The sequence below is a fragment of the Suricata suricatta genome, chromosome 10, assembly GCF_006229205.1.
Source record: "Suricata suricatta isolate VVHF042 chromosome 10, meerkat_22Aug2017_6uvM2_HiC, whole genome shotgun sequence".
In the NCBI taxonomy this organism is placed as follows: domain Eukaryota; kingdom Metazoa; phylum Chordata; class Mammalia; order Carnivora; family Herpestidae; genus Suricata; species Suricata suricatta.
Window position 1 is genome coordinate 136,973,962 of NC_043709.1, and position 18,549 is coordinate 136,992,510.

The 18,549-nt window shown below is 44.0% G+C and overlaps 1 protein-coding gene across 9 annotated transcripts in view; it reads right to left on the reverse strand.

Annotated features, from left to right (window-relative positions):
- Positions 1-18,549, reverse strand: part of ZMYND11 (zinc finger MYND-type containing 11) — a 137,287-nt gene that overhangs the window by 16,650 nt on the left and 102,088 nt on the right. For 6 of the 9 annotated variants that reach the window (XM_029953106.1, XM_029953105.1, XM_029953109.1 and 3 more), the window contains 6 exons: positions 10,489-10,566; positions 9,549-9,641; positions 7,420-7,507; positions 6,608-6,663; positions 2,034-2,111; positions 1,109-1,227 (listed from right to left, as the gene is read on the reverse strand). In XM_029953106.1, the coding sequence (XP_029808966.1) occupies positions 1,109-1,227; positions 2,034-2,111; positions 6,608-6,663; positions 7,420-7,507; positions 9,549-9,641; positions 10,489-10,566 (512 nt within the window). The remainder of the gene's footprint in view (positions 1-1,108; positions 1,228-2,033; positions 2,112-6,607; positions 6,664-7,419; positions 7,508-9,548; positions 9,642-10,488; positions 10,567-18,549) is intronic. The other 3 variants (XM_029953108.1, XM_029953110.1, XM_029953112.1) reach the window with 1 other exon arrangement.

Here is an 18,549-nt window from a genome sequence, read left to right on the forward strand (position 1 = left end):
AGTCTCTCACAGTACTGACAGTTACACAAAACCCTTACAACTTCAGGCTCAACAGATGCCATTTAAATACTTGGAAAGGCCTTTAGATCATGTAGCTGACTTGGTATTTTCTCCCTTTACTTTCGTATCTGTGAATTCTCATGGGTGTCCAGTCATGGCTACTAGTGATGGTGTTCAGAATGATACTTGAAGGCTCTGATGTCACAATGAAAGAGGCAGCTATAATTTCACAGTATAGTTCACATTCTTTGTATGAAATACGTAATTAGACAAAAATAAGTTTACAGCAGTAGAAAATTTTTACTGTTGGGTTACAGGTATTCTCGTGTCATGTAAATGTAAGTTTTTTAAGGTGTGCCCTACACATCTCCCGAGCAACAGGAACTTCAAGATACAGGCTGGAAACCATGTCTGGCAGTTCCATCCGTGTAATGTGTATGCGTGTTGTTAATTCACAGGACCGACACGGTCTCCTACCCCAGGTCTGTTATTTTTGTCTGTGGCTTTTAAAAGAGCTTTGAGGAGGTGCCTGCAACCACGTCCTGTCGTCACAAACCATGAGGCGGCCACATTCTGAGGGCCCTTCCAGACCCGCCTCACCCTGCAATCCCAGCACGAGTGTGCGCTGCATTACCCCGCGTCAGGAGCCCACACTACATGGACCATCCCCAGGAAGGGTCACGGGTGCCTTGTCAGGCTACGTGCTCTTCTCCTACGTATTAACTGGAACTAAATAAAAATTTTAAAAGACAAAACAAAACCTAAGGCAAAAATAACTACATATTAACAATTTCCTATTCTGGGTAGGTTCCTGGTTCTTATTAATTTTTCCCCTGTACTTATCTATTCTATTGAATACTCAAGATAAAAAAAAAAAGATAATAACCAAAATATATCAATGGATAATAAATGCCCCAAAACAAACAAAAAACCCCACAAAAGAACGAAAACCAAGCTGACATTTCTCCAAACTAGAGAAATGCCATGTAGCTGACGTTTGGCTTCTCCAAACTAGAGAAAACTCCAGCCAGTTTTGTGGGAGGTGCCCTCCCAACGCCAAGGACCGCCTGACGGAGATCAGCCCTGGTGGGTGCAGGACCGCGCTTACCTCTGGTGGTGGTGACCGAAGAAGCGGACATCCACCTGGTTGTCCTCCTTCTGTAGGACTTTAGCTGGCCAGAACCCAAACCCTTTCATTTTGGCCCAGACCAGTTCATGATTAGGTATCTGAAAATAAAACGTTTCACAGAACCATGTTATTTTTAAAGTATTATATGCACACATCATTAATACTGAACCTAGGAGCTATATACTTTTTTTTTTTTTTACCTCCTAAACTCATAGAACTTTCTTTTCTTGGATTGAGTCTGCTTCCAAGTAAAGCTTCGAAAACTTACAGTCTGCATAAGAATAGCCACACAGACCCACCTCTCCCAGAAGACACAGCCCTTGGCACTTAGGGATGAGGCAGTCCCCAGGCGAGAACCCCTGAGTGACAGTGGCAAACACAACAGCCTCACTGCTTTGTAAGGTGCACTCCAGCACCCAGGAGCCGGGGAGAGCTGCAAGAGTCTAAGGCCCTGCTCCAGGCTTAGGGAATCAGAGAGACCCTGAGTATCTGAGGAGCACAGAGGCGTCCTCCACAGGCGGCCTCGCATGCCGGGGGCTGGGCACAGCCCCAACCACAGGCACAGACCAGTTGGCACCTTTCTGAACTCCTGTCATTCCAGGGGACCACACACAGAGCTACAAGCATACATAAAGCCTTATCTTTCCTGTGAAAGAACAAGGGGAAGAGTAGAAATTCACTCTATTATCTATTAAGGGTTTATTCTGAAGTTCCTCACTTTAAAGTCAGAAATGGATAATGATGCCAAGTTGCTTCCCCTGTGTTTCCCGATTCATGTTCACTAAGCCCATGTATATACTAAAATACAAGGAAAAATACCTAGCAAATTGGAAATACCCTTCCTAAGAATGGTACATCACATACTTAAGAGGTAAAAAGCAGAAAATCGTGAAATTTCACATACACAAGGGTAGCAGAACCAATTGTCAGGACGAGCGTTTGACAAATAGAAGCAATTCTTGCAAAGCTGTAGTTCATCCAGCTAAAAAAGAAAAGCAACTATTTAGCCTACTTCATAAAACATAAGCATCACACTGTATAAAACAGGTCCATGTAAATTAGCATTCTCTTTCTTCCATAAGCTTAAACTTTTCATTTTTCAATGAATACTAGGAGAGCCTGCCATGTTCCTGCTCAAACCATCTCCATGGTCCCAGGCAGGCCTGGAGCAAAAGCTCCTTAGGAGCTCTGGCCTATGTTCCCAGCCCGGCTCCTGCCTCCCACTGGTCCACACGCACATTCAATGCTCGTTCAGCAGACAGGGCTTTCTGGCCTACCCATCTTAAGTACCATTACCAATAACACCAGTGGTTATATCCCCTCATTCTGTTTTAGTCCTTGTTTTCTTTCATGACATTCCTTCACGACTAGTGAAGAAACATATTTTGTCCGTTGCTGTTTTGAGCCTCCTTCTTTAGAATATACATTCGGAAGAATATAGCCCCATGAGCAGAAACCAGTTTCTCAATCACCACTTTATCCCTCCTTACATGGAGCAGACACTCAATAAATATTTGTAGAATGAATGAAAAAATAAAGGTCAAATTTGATCAAGAAATAAGACTTTTCATATAAATTAAGACAATTTTCCAAGATAAAATTGGCTTCAGATGAGTGTTTCAAATAAAGAAGACTATACACACAAAGAAAATCTCTAACATGCTAATACATGTTTTATTTATTGTGTAAATAGGAACTTTGGTGTGTTTTTTTGTCATGAAGTCTGTAGAGGATCTTTCATTCAAAGAAGGTACCACTTCTGGAGTGCCTGAGTGAGCATCCAGCTTTAGCTCAGGTCATGATCACACAGCTTGTGGGTTTGAGCCCTGCGTCGGGCTCTGTGCTGACAGCGCAGGGCCTGGAGTCTGCTTCGGATTCTGTGTCTCCCTCTCTCTTTGCTCCTCCCTGACTCCCACGCTCTCCCAAAAATAAACAAACATTAAAAAAAATTTTTTTAAAGAAAGCAACTTTAACAAAGAGGGTAATAACGTTTCTGCACAGTGAAAGAATGATCAACAAAATAAAAAGGCAACCTACTGAATGGGAGAAGATATTTGCAAAGGACATATACAATATGGGATTAATATCTAAAATCTATTTTTAAAAAGTTTCACAACTCAAAACTATAAGGAAAAAATCCAATTAAAATATGGGCAGCGGACCTAAATAAACATTTTTCCAAAGAAGACACCTAGATGGCCAACAGACATAAGAAAAGATGCTCATCATCATTCATCATCAGGGAAATACAAATCAAAACCACAATGAGAGATCAGATCACACCTGTCAGAATAGCTAAAATTAATACAAGAAACAAAGGGTGTTGGTGAGGATGTGGAGCAAGAGGAACCCTCTGGCACTGTTGGTGGGAATGCAAACTTGTACAGCCGCTCTGGAAAAAATAGGGAGATTCCTCAAAAAATTTAAAATAGAACTAGCCGACAATTCTAGGCAACTGCACTACTGGTTATCTACCCGAAGAATATGTAAACACTAATTCAGAGGGATATGTTTACAGCAGCATTATTTGCAGTAACCAAGATATGGAAGCAGCCCAAGTGTCCATCAATATATGAATGGACTATACTGTTCTTTATGAGGCCAGCACTGTACCAAAACCAGATAAGGACAATGAAAAAAAGAGAGCTATAGGCCAATATCCCTGGCAAGCATAGATCAAAAATAATAAACCACCACCAAACCAAATACAACACAACGAATAAACTATTCACCACAATCAGTGGGATTTATTCTGGCGATGCAAAGGTGATTCCATAGTCATAAATTAATCAACATGATACACCATGCTAATAAGAGAAATGATAAAAATCATATAATCATTTCAACAGATGCAGAAAAAGCAAGTGACAAAGTACAACATCTATTCATGATAAAAACCCTCAGCAAAGTAGATGTACCGGGAACATACCTCAACATCATAAAGACCATATATGAAAAACCTACAGCTAACATCATCCTCAAAGGAGAAAAACCGAGAGTTTTTCTGCTTAGATCAGGAACAAGACACTCTCAACACTTTTATTCAACGCAGTGCTGGGAGTCCCAGCCAAGCAGGCAGACCATAAAAAGAAATAAAAGGCATATATACATGGGCAAAGAAGTCAAACTTTCAGTATTCGCAGAGGACATGATACTCTATGTAGAAAACCTGAAATACCCCACCAAAAAACTACTAGAACTGATAAACCGAGTAAAGCTGCAGGATACAAAATGAATAGAAATCTGTTGCATTTCTATACACCAATGATGAAGCAGCAGAAAAGCAATCAAGGAACTGATCTCATTTACAATCCCACCAGTAGGAAGACACTTAGGAATAAAGCCAACCCAATAGGTGAAAAATACTCTATAATCTGAGAATTATCAAACACTGATGAAAGAAATGGAAGATTACAGAAATGGAAAGACATTTCATGCTCATGGATTAGAAGAATGAGTACTGTTAGGAAGTTGATACTACCCAAAGCAATCTACACATTTAATGCAGTCCCTATCAAAATACCATTTGATATTTTGACAGAGCTAGAACAAACAATCCTAAAATTTGTACGGAACCACAAAAGACTCTGAATAGCTAAAGGAACCTTGTGGAGGCCTCACAATTCCAGACTTCAAGCTGTATTAGAAAGCTGTAATCATCAAAACAATATGGTACTGGCATAAAAACAGACACACAGATCAATGGAACAGAATAGAAAGCCCAGAAATGAATCCACAACTATATGGACAACTGATTTTCGACAAAGCAGGAAAGAATATCCAGTGGAAAAAAAAAAAAAAACAGTCTCTTCCAACAAATGGTTTTGGGAAAACTAGAATACCACATGCAGAAGAATGAAATGGGACCACTTTTTTATACCATACACAAAAATAAATTCAAAATGCATATTAAGGACCTAAATGTGAGACAGGAAACCATCAAAATCCTAAAGGAAGACACAGGCAGCAATCTCTTTGACAATGGCTGGAGCAGTTTCTTATGAGACATGTCTCTGGACGCAAGGGAAACAAAAGCAAACGTGAACTACTGAGACCCATCAAGATAAAAAGCCCAGCAAAGGAAACGATCAACAAAACTAAAAAGCAGTTTATAGAATGAAAGATTATTTGCAAATGACATGTCAGATAAAGGGTTAGTATTCAAAATCTGTAAAGAATTTATAAAACTCCACGCCCAGAAAACAAAATATCCAGTTAAGAAATGGGCATAAGACATGAATAGACACTTTTCCAGAGAAGACATCCAGATGGCCAACAGACACATGAAAAGATGCTCAACACTACTCATCAGACGGGAAATACAAATCAAAACCACAAGGAGATACCACCTCACACCTGTCAGGATGGTTAAAACAACACAGAGACAACACGTGTTGGTGAGGCTGTGGAGAAAAAGGAACATTCAAGTGCTCTCGGTGGGAACGCAAGCTGCTGCAGCCACTCTGGACAACAGTAGAGAGGTTCCTCGGAACGTTAAAAGCAGAACTGCCCTGCGCTCCAGCAACTGCACACCAGGTATTTACTCAGATGACACAAAAATAGCTTTGAAGGGGACACGCGCCCTGATGTTTACAGGCAGCACTATCAACAACAGCCAAACTATGAAGAGAGCCCGAATGTCCACCAGTAGAGGAATGGACACGGAAAAAGTGGTACACACACTCACGTACTAGAATCTTATTCAGCCACAGAAAAAGAATGAAATCCTGCTATCTGCACTAATGGGGATGGAGTTAAGGATATTCTGCCGATTGAAACAGGTCAGAGAAAGACAAAGACCCTATTACCTCACTCATAAGTGGAATCTAAAAAAACCAAACAATCATAGCAATAAGAACAACTCCTAAACAGAGAATACACTGGTGGTTGCCAGAGGGGAAGGGCCATGGGGGGATGGGTGAAGGAGATTATCAGGTACAAACTTCCAGTTACAAAGTGAGTCAATCAAAGAGATGAAACCTACAGTGGCGGGGGCGGGGGGGGGGGGAAGCGGTGCAGTCAGTCATGTTGTAATAATGCAGTGAGGGGATGGGCAGGGCCACACTTGGGGGAGCAGTAAATGATGTATGAAGTATCGGATCACTACCCTGTACAACTGAAACTACTACTACACTGTATGTTAATTATGCTTTAATTTGACAATGAAAGGAGGGTAACATTTATTAAGTGTCTGCTCAGTGCAGCACATTTGCCTGCATTATGTAACCAACATCTCTGAGAGCAGTTAGAGGATGAAACACTCTTTGTACAAGGGACTTAGCCACTAAATCTAACTCCTAGGATTTCTCTGAGAAAATCCGCCCCCCCTTGATTTGCATTATTTCCTATGTATTTTGAACATGGAAATAAAATCGTATTTAAAGGAAATGGCAAAATTGAGACCAATGTAAGAGTAGAATTCTAAACTAAGTTAGTCTGGAAAACAGCAAGAGTTTAATTATTGGGGGTTAGCAGTACCTCGTGACAGGTGTCCTTATACAGCATCCGCGCTATGTCGGCCTGCTCGCTGTCTGCTGTAATGAAAGGCAGACAGTATCTATTACTACAGGTCCAGAAACACAAAACTATCAAAAGTAGCACAATCATTTACATTTTCTTTCAGTGTGACCAAAGTGGCCATATACCATTTAAAATGAAAATGTCTGTTTTAAATAAAGTTCAGGAGCACGTAGGGGCTCAGTCGGTTAAGTATCCGACTCTTGATTTCTGCTCAGGTCATGATCTCATGGTTCATGAGATTGAGCCCCACACTGGGCTCTGCGCTGGCAGCATGGGGCCTGCTTGGGATTCTCTCTCTCTCTCTCTCTCTCTCTCTCTGTCTCCAACCTTCCCCTGTTGTCTCTCTCTCTCAAAATAAATAAATAACCATTTTTTTAAATAACAAAGTTCAGGCAGCATCTTACATCCAAAATAACACTGCTGCTCTACATATAGAGTGGCCTCTTTCTTTTCCATCAAATGATGGGACATTAATGGGAAAGACCAGAACTAATCAAAGTGCTTATGAAAAGCCTCTCAACTATACTTATATATAGATCTATAAAGAATAAAAATATCTTCAGCATTTAGTACTAGAATTCTTGGCCAGTCAATTTTATAAATTATTATCACATTATCAAATATTTTAAAAAGTTGAAACCTTGATATTATTACTTACAAATCATTAAGGTATCAACTTTTTGAATGTAATGTTTTATAAGAGATATTTCCCAACATGGAGGGTAAATGGTATTGAGAAGCATGCACAGAAAAGAAAAAAACCCTTCAACCTCCATAGAAAATCACTGTGTTGTGGAGAAGCAGCTGAGCATCAGCTTTGAACTCTTCGTAACTTCGGTATTTCCCTTCATTCACTTTCTGCAGAGGACGAGAAACAAAACAGCAAAGCGTTAACAGCAAGAACGTTTGTCTGCATTATGCTAACAGTTTATTAGCACCAGGGACACAGCAGAACTTTCCAGACTGATGCTATGTCCACTCCCATGTCCCACAGCATGGATGGGACACACGGAAGGACACAGATCAGCCCGCCTGTGGCTGGAATGTCACAGAAGCGTGGAGTGCGGCCCACTGGGCCGCGGGCAGCCCCCACCCTCCTCTGCACTACTGGGCGGCTGAGCTCCGCCCGCAGCCAGCGCCTCTCACTGTGCTGAGCTGTGCAGAGAATGCAGGCTTTGGTCAGGGTGGCTAATGAGCCAACTACACACCTACCGTTTTCCTAGCACAGTCTTACAGAGACTGAAAGCAACAACTGTTGGCCTATGTGATGCTTTCCCATAAAGTCCAGGGTGTTCCTCTGTGCGCCAGGTCCATGCGAGGGTTTCTGCTATGCTAGACACGTACATATATGTGAAGGATTATGGAGGGAATTTGAGGGTTTTTTTTTTTTTGCGAGGCAGGCAAAGTATTTAGAAGAAGGGTATAACAAAGTTATTTAGAAGTAGCAAGGAGTCATTTTCTTATCCTGCTCATGCTTTCGGAAATCAGCTTAAAAATAACTTAGAATACTAAGGCCTCTAAAGAATGATTAAGATTCTGCCTTTCTGCTGAAATCCTCCAAGGTCCACATCAGTGGTGCTTTCTCCCAGAAGGCTTGCAAGATATCCCTTGCTGGAGGGACCTGCCTCCTATCTGGCACTGAGGGTCACAGGCTTAGTTACAGATGCTAGCTAGCCCCACTGTGAATTTCTGACCGTACTGGGCTCAGTCCCCCCAGGCACTGGCATTGTCTAGAGTTCCCCCGTGACCTGATCGACACCCAGCGTGGAGAAACTGAACCCAGCATTCCCAAAGCATCTTTGTGATTTTTGAGGTATGCACAGTCATGCTATGTTTTGGTTTAAACCATAAGCTCCTGAAAGGATAGAAATCATGTTTTCCTATTTTCCTTACAATGTTTTCTGTTTATGAAAAGCACCTCCTAAGTTCAGAGCCAAGACACCATCAGCCCAGCTGGTGTTCTCTACGGATCCGCCAGGTTCAGACAAGGGAAGCTTGGAAGGAACAGGGGCAGGAAGGACTGTCCCTTGGAGACTTTAGGATTTAGGAAAAGAGGCTTCGCTTGAGGACAGGAACCTGGGGGCAGGAGGTGAAATGAAAACTAGTTGTTTTTATTCCAGACTCTGCCAGCCACTTTAGAAGGAACAACCTTCATTTACCCTCATTTTCCACTGAAGTAATCACTTGCAGATCTTTCCCAGCTGCCAAGAGGATTAAGTACTTGTAAGATAACTTAAAATTATTCCTGTGGTCTCCCTAGAAGCTGCCACGGCCAACCACAAGATCTGACATTAAAAGGATGCGTGAAGTACAGAATCAGTAGTTCAGCAACCCTACCTGGAAAATGTGTTAAAACGTTCTACTGGATTTTACTGCCATTGTTAATTAAATCTTAACAAACCCATTACAATACTCAGCTACAGAAGGTAAAATTAAGAAGTCTAAGAAAATTAAGTTTTCTGATTATAATCTTTGTGTTGTTCAAGTTCACTTAGTTTTTTCCCAAGACTGTAGTGCTAGACTCTGATGTTCTCTTGAGAAAAACTCCTGAGTACCTGCTAACGCTAGGAAACCACATACAGATAAGAGTCCTTGAATCTGAAATATTAAGTTAACCAGGCTCTACCCGCCTCTTCTGTGATCAGCGAGTATCCAGAATCCACGACTGGCTTAACACCAGGCCTTTTGGAGCAGGACACGTGATCTGCACGCACAGTAAGCACACGGCACCTAAGCAGCGGCGATAGCCCTGCAGGGGCTACGCCTTTTAGGCTCTAGGTACAGGATGGGCAGGCGTGCGGCCTAGAGGGACTGGCCAAAGAAACACGCTCAGCTGGGAGTCGTGAGTCACGTGGGGACCGCAGGTATATCAGACACGGGACCGAGGGCCTGGCTGTACCTCCTGGATGGTGGGGACGTCCACCGCTGAGTGCACCAGCCTCCGATACATTGGGTGTTTGTTGTCCTTCCCCTTCTTATTAAGGTCTATAGCCTGAAAGGTCATTGAGAGACAGGTGAAACAATTTCTAAACAACAGTTACTTTAGAATTTACTGGAAAAACATACATGCACTATATAGTTCCAGGTGGCATTTTTTGGGTTTTGATAGAACAGTTATTTTGGAAAACTCCACTTCATTTTAGACGCTAATTATCATAATATTGCCAGGCAATAATTGCAATGATGTGGATGGAGATACAAAGTATTATGCAAAGCAAATTAAGTCGGAGAAAGACAAACACCATATGGCTTCACTTGTACATGGGATCTAAAGAACAAAACAAAAAACAGAAACAGACTCTTAAATACAACTAGCAAACTGGAGGCTGAGAGGGACGGAGGTGGGGGATAGGCAGAACAGGTGCCGGGCACGAGAAGTACAAATTTCCACTTATCAAATAGGTCAGGCACCGGGATGAAAAGCGCAGTACGGGGAATATAGCCAGTCATACTGTAATAACTTTGCAGTGTGACGGATTGTGCTCAACTAGTGGTGAGCACTGAGTTATGTATATAAATACCAAATCACTACGTGGTAGAGAGTCTACAACTGTAGATCAAGTGTACCGTACGTAAAAATAGAAGATGAAACAACAGAAATGTATCAGCAGGAAAAAAAAGTGCATATCTAAGGTAATGCTGCTAAAGAAATGCCCATCAAACAAAGACAAGACAAAAAAATAAAAGCCTCTAGGCGTGGTCACGCACAGAAGCAGGGTGCCGGCAGTATTCTCCACCCCGTCCTGCTCTGTAAATGTTTACTTGTCACGCACTGACGTGCAAGGCATGGAGGGAGGGAGCCCCGGCAGGGAGGCCCGAAGACCCTGAGCAGGACTCACCCTCTCCTTCATGCGGGACACGATGAACCGCAAGTACGTGCTCATCTCCTGTTTGTTTGTATGTTTCTTCTTGATGCTCTGTTAACAACAGAAAAGGCCAGACATAAAATGTGATTATTCACAGGATGCAAAGACTCTATAAAAGATGCACTATTTTGAATCTTTGAAACGTGCATGGCAAAAACAACGCTTAATGTGAGAAAGAAATGGAAAATATTATGTTGTACTGGATATAATACCTTAGACAATTGGCATTTTTCCTCAGTATTTTAAAACTTAAAACTTCCACTATTTTCAGATAAATCAAATTATGTAATAATAATTGTGACATAATGCAGAATCTCTTATTTTAAAAAAAAAGTCAGCTGAAACACTTTAGGGAGCACTTTAAATTAGCAACACTGAATGGTGAATTTCAGCATAAAATTATTCTTCGTCCAAAATGTTATGAAAAATCTGCATCCCGTGTGAGTGCAGTGCAGGTAGGCACACCTACTTACTTATCTTTTAAGGTGTTAGGGTCTGTTCAGTAATAAATACAACTTCTATTAGTCTGCCCTGAAAAACTAATTAGGTTCTTCAATTTATGTCTCAGAAAATGTCAGCTAGGAAACACTATCTCTGTCGCACAGCAGAGCCCCCACCTCTGGAGGTGGCCACACAGGACTGACTAGGTCTGCGCCAGTGTTTCACAACCGTTCAGCCCCCTACAGACAACATGTGACAGTCCTCTGCCCAGTGACATCCTTATGCCCAAAGAACTGTGTGTGCAGGAGGTCATCTGATGTGCTAACAGACGAGGAAGGAGCAAACATTTCTCCGCTAACTACCACCGCTTCACCGTGGCTCCAGTGAGCTGGCTGTCCCCACACACAACCCTAACCCATCTGAAGAGAAAACGGACTCTCTCTTTCCTGGAGAAGTGGTTTCATGCACTTCCTGTTTCAAGTGGCCCCTCTCTCCACTGGTCGTCTGGCCTCTGGCACAGGCCGTCACCAATTCCCTCGCGCTCCACTGTGAGCATGACCCATGCACACAGCTTCTAGGTCAGGCCACTTACAGAACATCAGCCCTGTCCATGCCCAGAGGGGGCCTTCGCCACTGAGCACGGGAGTGGAGACTTCTGGGGGAAGGTCCCTGGGCTCTGCACCTGTTTGTTCGCCCACACGTTTGCTAACTCCTCGGGTGGTGTGACGTGTGGCAGGGACCACTGGTGGATGTGCAGCTTACACTGTACAAGGACATTTCCTGGACTCCAGACTAAGGGCTTGGTGGGGGAGGGGCTCGTGGGTCCTCATTTAAACAAGACCAAACCCAACATGTGAGAACCACCCTCCCGTGAGCTGACAGCACCGAGGGGGATGCGGCTTGGCGTGTGCACCTCACGCAGGAGGAGTATGCACGGAGCGCCCGGGGAATGGAAGGGTGCGCAGCTCTTCATGGTTTTGGACAAATGTTCTTGCCACATGGACACCCTTCCACGCCCTACTTTCTACACTAAATGAACAGCCTTGCATACTGTCAAATATGCGAAAAACAAAGCGTAAAAGGCCATGAAGGCCGCTTTTTCCCCTCACCTCTCGGTAAACCCATATTCTCTTATAGAGACAGAACAAAGACAAAGCTTTCCGGCTACATACTCGATCATGTTAACTCCAAAATACTTTGATGCGCTACTGAAACTTCTGATCCCAAATATCAATCCGATCATGAAATCACAAATTTGTATACATTCCAATAAAACAGCAACCCTACATCAGGTTACAAGTCTTGTAATACTACCTGAGGGGTCATATAATTAAGGGGAAATACACAACCGACACTTCATGCAACGGAACGTAATGCCAATGCTGTCTTGTTCCAGACCTTCCCTCCCGAGGCAGGCTGGGGGTGCTCTGATCTCCAGGTCAGCCTGTGGAGGCTATGCTGGGGGATCCTGGGGACCGTTCTGTCACTGAGGCGATCACTGCAGTGACCACGGCGCGGCCGCCCTCTCTCCAGGGCTGCTGGGTAGCCCCACATTTGTGCAGGAGCATGGTTTTTCCTCGCTGTGATTTCAACATCAAGCTATGAAGTACACTGTTAGCCACAACCTAACCCCTTTTGTTAGAGGCTTAGAAAATAAATCAATTCAAGTATCTTTCCTGGTGATAAACACAGGTTCTCCTGAAGAAAGCAGGGCCCAGACTGTAACATGTGAGCACTCTGGGGCCCCGGGCAGTCCTAGGGGCTGGGAGGCACCTGCTCCCCAGATCAGCAGACCTGTCCCTGGGTGGGGCTCTCTGGGGGCGCTCACACAGACGAGAGAAGGCCCTGAACAGACACGGCCTCTCCCCACAGTTCCTGAAGACAAAACATCTGTCTAAGACGCTTCCACACTGATAAGCCTGTAGGCTTCCAGACACTCCCCTCTTGATCCTTCCCAAGAGAGGAGCGGAGCATTGCAGCCTCTGGCCGAGGGCTGCACCACAAGGCCTGTGGGGACTCCCTGAGCAACGGGCTGTGAGCTGCCTGCACGCCTCCTCAGCGCTGTCTCAACTGAGCCTTTCAGCAAATGAAGACAGAGGGGTTGAGAAAATGCCACGTCAACTGACAGAAATTAGAGGAGGGGCTTCTCAGGTAAATGCCATTCTGTTTGTACCATAACTAAGCAGACAGCTCTTAATAGCCAAGTTAGAAAAACAGAAATCAGGCTTTTAAATATCTACAGATTACTCCAGATCCCATTCTTTCCTCAGCATGAAGAACTGTACATATTCTCTACGTGCAGACCTTCGGACTCCTCAGAAAGGCCTCTCTGCAACAGCGTGCAACTCAGACCGCTCACGTCACCTGGCGGCACACAGGGACCGTTCTGTCAGCACCGACAGGACAGCTTCTGCACCGTGTGACTGAAGTTGTTGCAACCATTTTCAGAAGAGAATAATCACGCGGCTGAAGCTGATACAAATGTGTGAGATACCCACCAAAGATGCTCTTAAACACATGACTGAGTACCAAGGCCCTGCCTTCCTTGGGGAAAAATAATAGAAAACCTTAAATGTCTTCTTCCATAAGGGATTCTTACCACCAGCACAAACGCTTGATGAGTCAGAGCAAACTGGATAAGGCCAGGTGGATGCCCCAGAGAAAACAGGGAGTCAAGTAATTCGTCTACACTCTGGGCCTGATGGTGGTTCTGGCTGGAAGAAGGTATGAGCAACCTGAGATCAGGTCAAGGCTCCTCCAAGACTGATGACGGACAATGAGGCCCAAGTGCCATCACAGGAAGGAACACTCACAGCTGATCTCAGAGACCCAGCTTTCCAGGTGCAGAAACATGTTTCAGCAGAAAATGAACTTGTGGAAATGGCATCTCCAGTCCCAAGTACCCAAACGAAAAAAGCATGCAAAGATCCAGGAGGCTGCTCCTTAGACCACGCACGTGCCCTGATGGAGCTGACCAAACCCAAGTCCCCAGGTCCCTGACGAAACAGGACAAGGGTATCCCACTTTCTTGGGGAACCCTAATACCCAGAACATTTTTCCTGCCTTAGGGCTAGACTAATGGTCAACAAACTTCCTCTGTGAGGGGCCAGAGAGTAACTATCTTAGGCTCTGAGAACACAGGGTTGCTTTCTGTCTCCGCTAATTTAACTTTGCCGCTACAGTGAGAAAGCGGTTATTGCACGTGACTGCACAAGTGCGGCGTGTTCTAGTAACACCTCCGGGCACTGAAATCTCCATTTCTTATGACTTCACGTCACAAAATATTATTCCTCTTTCTGATTTTTCTTCAGCCATTTAAAAACGTAAAACCCATTCTAAACTCACGAACAGTATTATACAAACTGGTGGGCCTGGTTTGTCCCGGGGGTTGTAACCCTGGACTAGACTCTGTTCTGCGAAAGCAGGGTCCACAGTGCTCCGGCCTGGCCTTGGGCCAGGGCTTTGTGCAGTAAGTGTTCAATAAATGCTAGTGGGACTGAACTGCTCGAAGTCATTACTTACTTCCTTGCCTACCAGAAAAAATAGTCTGTGTAGCTGAATTCAACCATACAAAATACTTCTAAATGTGAAACAGTTGTTCACAGCCAAGCTGTGTTGGCACACTCTGGCCACTCTAAGCCATTTTGTTTACTTCTGGTAGATAAACCATCATATTGTCAGATGTCACCTAAAGAGCGCCACTGGCCTCCAGCCGACACGGACGGGCGGAGTGTGCTCAGTCATCTAGGGCACCTGCTGCAAAGTCCTCGGCCCAAGGCTGCGTTCCACAAGTACCAGGTAGCTGGGTGCAAGTGGCCTCCGCGGTTCTACAAACTACCTATGTTATTCGAGGAACCGAGAAGCTCCAAGCTCTCCTCAATAACTATCTCTAATCACAGAACAGAAAAGAATCGCAATGAATCTTAATCTGTGCATAAACTCCCTATTTTATTATGGGTATTTTCCACAACCATCTGTAATGATGGAATACAAAAGCATCATAATTTATGAGAAACTCCAGCATCTGAAACTTTCAGAGCAGCAGCGCCCGCCTTGGAAGTGGCTCAAAATCCAGATGTTTCTCCATCCATATCAGTGGGGGCCCCAGCAGCCCCTCAAGGACAATCACTGACTAGATGACTTTCTAAACATATACCTATGTTCACTCCTTTTCACCCTTGGCAGGAAGAGACTGAAATTAACTCTTTTTTGCAAGACCAGAGGGCAAAACACCACAGTTTTCATCAGTGAGAACGGCAGAGAGCGTGGCTCACCCGCTTCTGCGTGTGGGGTGCCTGCATTCAGCGGCATGCTTCCTCGAGACTCCATCCTAAATCCCACAGCTGTGTGCATCGGCCCTCCTGGCAAGAGCTTTTTAACTTAGTTTAAAAGAATTTAAGTTTAAAAACCTCCCTTAAGCTGCCCCAAATATGCCTTCTCACGCACAGGTTAACAGAACTTGGAGGGTAATTCCAGCTATGAACAGATCGAGGTGGATTCTTGGAGTGCTCGGGCAGACACCACTCTGCTCACGAGCCTCCCCCTCGTTGGGAAGTGGGTCCGGAGTCACTAACGCACAGTGTTTCCAGACTTACTCATCCCGACTCCAGCTGTATCTGTATTTATTATATTTCTTACAAAGTCCACTCCTCCTTGTCTGACTGAGGTCTAGGAGTTTTGCTTTTCAGTTCAGATGATACAATCAGGTTTGTAGCCGCCACTCCACTAAAAGAACCATCTCAAATGAATCCCACCTGCCACAAAACCGACCACTGTGGTTAAAAAGTAAAAATATCCACAACATCTACATATTCACAAAGAAACCACTAAAATATTAGCTGCAGAGAGGAAGGTGCCACATATGTCAGGAATTTGATGGTTCAATATTCCATGTGGTCATGGGGGTAACTTTGAGCTCTGTGTCACCAAGACTGGAGTACAGGGAAGGAACATTCAGGAACATCTTAGGAATGGAACACTGGTGTTGCGTCTACCTGTTCCATCCCCTTCTACACAGCTCTGAAGAGCAAGAGTCCAAACACAGAGGCGCTGTGTATTCCTCAGTGGGACATGCCTCTCTGTTCTCCTCTGCAAGGAAGTTCTATGTCTCTGTTTTCCGGTCAGGGAACGAGTAGGAGGCTGTCAGGAATACTACCTGCCCCTCCCCAGTCCTTGTCCCCCGACCTGGGGCCTCTGACAACAAAAGGAAATTGTGCACACTTTGTAAATATCTTAAATTCATCATTACTGGAAACACTGTCTAGATTAAGTTGTAGCCATCCTGATGCAGGACCTAGCTCATTATCTCTTAATCTCTCAGAGTTAAAAGTAATAGAGTAGGGGGGCACCTGGGTGGCTGGCTCAGTCAGTTGAGCACCTGACTCTTGACTTCAGCTCAGGTCATGATCTCACAGTTCATGGGATCAAGCCCTGTGTCCGGCTCTGCACTGACAGCATGGAGCCTGCTTGGGATTCTCCTCCTTCCTTGCCCCTCCCCCACATGCTGCCTCTCCAAATTAATTAATTAATTAAAATTTAAAAATACATCAGGAAGAACAAACACACCACCACAATGACATTTCACACTCACATCCAAGCCTTTCTGACCATAATGTTGTTAAATTCATCATGGGAAGACAATACAGAAAGTGTGTGTGTGTGTGTGTGTGTGTGTGTGTGTGTGTGTCTGTGTGTGTTTCTTGTTTGGGTCCAGGTGGCTTTATAAAGAGGTTCGAGAAACAATACATGAGATTTTACAGTTTTAGATGCTATATTCAATTTTAAAAATCCCTAGGCTTTCCCATCATCCTCTCGTATAGTCAGGCCTGTAATGAATAGCAAAAAAGCTTCAGAGAGGACTTGGTTCAGACAAAGATCTTTTTAAAAGTAATTTCCTATTTTTGTTAGTATAAAAATAGTATGATCCATCTTCAAAAATGGCACAAAATATCTGAGTGTTGTTCATTTTGCATTTTTAATAATACTTTTGATTGTCTACAGTAAGACAAGCAAAAACAAAAAGCTTCTGCTTCTATTTAAAAATCAAACCTCCATTCAAGATTTGTTAATAGGATTGAAAACCTGACTCACCTTCATTCAGGGTGAAAATACTGAATTTCCTACATTTAGGAAGACGGACCAGAAAGAAAGGACAGTTACAGTTCGTTGGCAGAGACATCCAGGGAGTGCATGTTTTCAAAGTATTTTCCTTTAGCATTTTGTTCTAATTCATTCTGAATGTTACAGAAGTCATCTCCCTATCTTGGGAATTTAAGAAAATTGTCCTGCCCATGACCCCAAAGGAAAGAAAAATGGATTTAGAAGTAACTATCTCTAGTTTCACGAAGCAGCTTCCATCAGGATTCTGTCTTTAGCTCCCTTGACAAACAGAAGTCACAGGGCAAAAGGGCCCAGTGGAGCTCACTCACAACCAAGCGGACACAGACAAGCTGGTGCCCATGGATGGAACTGCAGGCCACCCACCCTCCATTGGCAGTTCAGTCCCTGTTCAGTCTGAGTAGGCCTGTTGAAATCCCTTTATTTTCAGCCACTGCCAAATTGAAACCTAGGTGGTGGGCCCCACAAGACAGGCTCAAGGGGTCACCAGATACAGGTGGCCAGTGCTCCCACAGAACTACAGGGAAAGAACATTCCACCCCCACAGAAAGGTCTACCAGGCAGCATGTACCAACCTCAGGAGTGGTCCTAGACCACTACTTTGCCCACATATTAAAAAAAAGTTCAAGTAGTGATCACCCAAACAGTATCATGATGCTCACCAGCAGGAGTGGAGGCCAGGAAGCATGCGGTACATACACCTGCACACACCTTCATGTGCATGTATACACACTTGCGACAGACACATGCACACATGCCCACACATACACACACTCACATACACACAGGCATGCCAGGTCTGCATGCACACATATTCACGTGTGGCGTGCACACACACACACACACACACACGCACAGAGGCTTGTGCTCATGCACAGCTCTGCTTTCTATAACCAAAGCTTTAAAGCATAAAGTTGTAATTTGGAAACTATATAAAAATGAAGCAACTTTGAAATGAGACATCCATTTGTATCCTATCAAACTGGTAACAAAAAAACACTGGAAAATACTTTCATGTTAGTCTAAAATGGGTATAAGCTTCTGAAGGGCAATTTGGTGATTTTTATCACAATAACGTGCTCATCCTTTACATGTATGAATTCCACTCCACAACATTTATCCTGCGAAGGTGGCCATACGTAATTACATACATACATGTAATTACATAACTACATGTAAGTTAAGTGTCTCTCTTTTAAAGAAATACAGTGGATGATACTGTGTTTTAAAGATGTATCTTTTAGAACGGCGGCACGCCAAGCTCCGCTGGAACTACATCCAGACGGCCTCCAGGCACATGAAATGATGCTCAACATCACTCATCATCAGGGAAACACAAATCAAAACCACACTGAGATACCACCTCACGCCAGTCAGTGGCTAAAATGAACAAGAGACTATAGATGCTGGCGAGGGTGTGAAGAGACGGGCACCCTCCCACACTATTGGTGGGATTGTAAACTGGTGCAGCCGCTC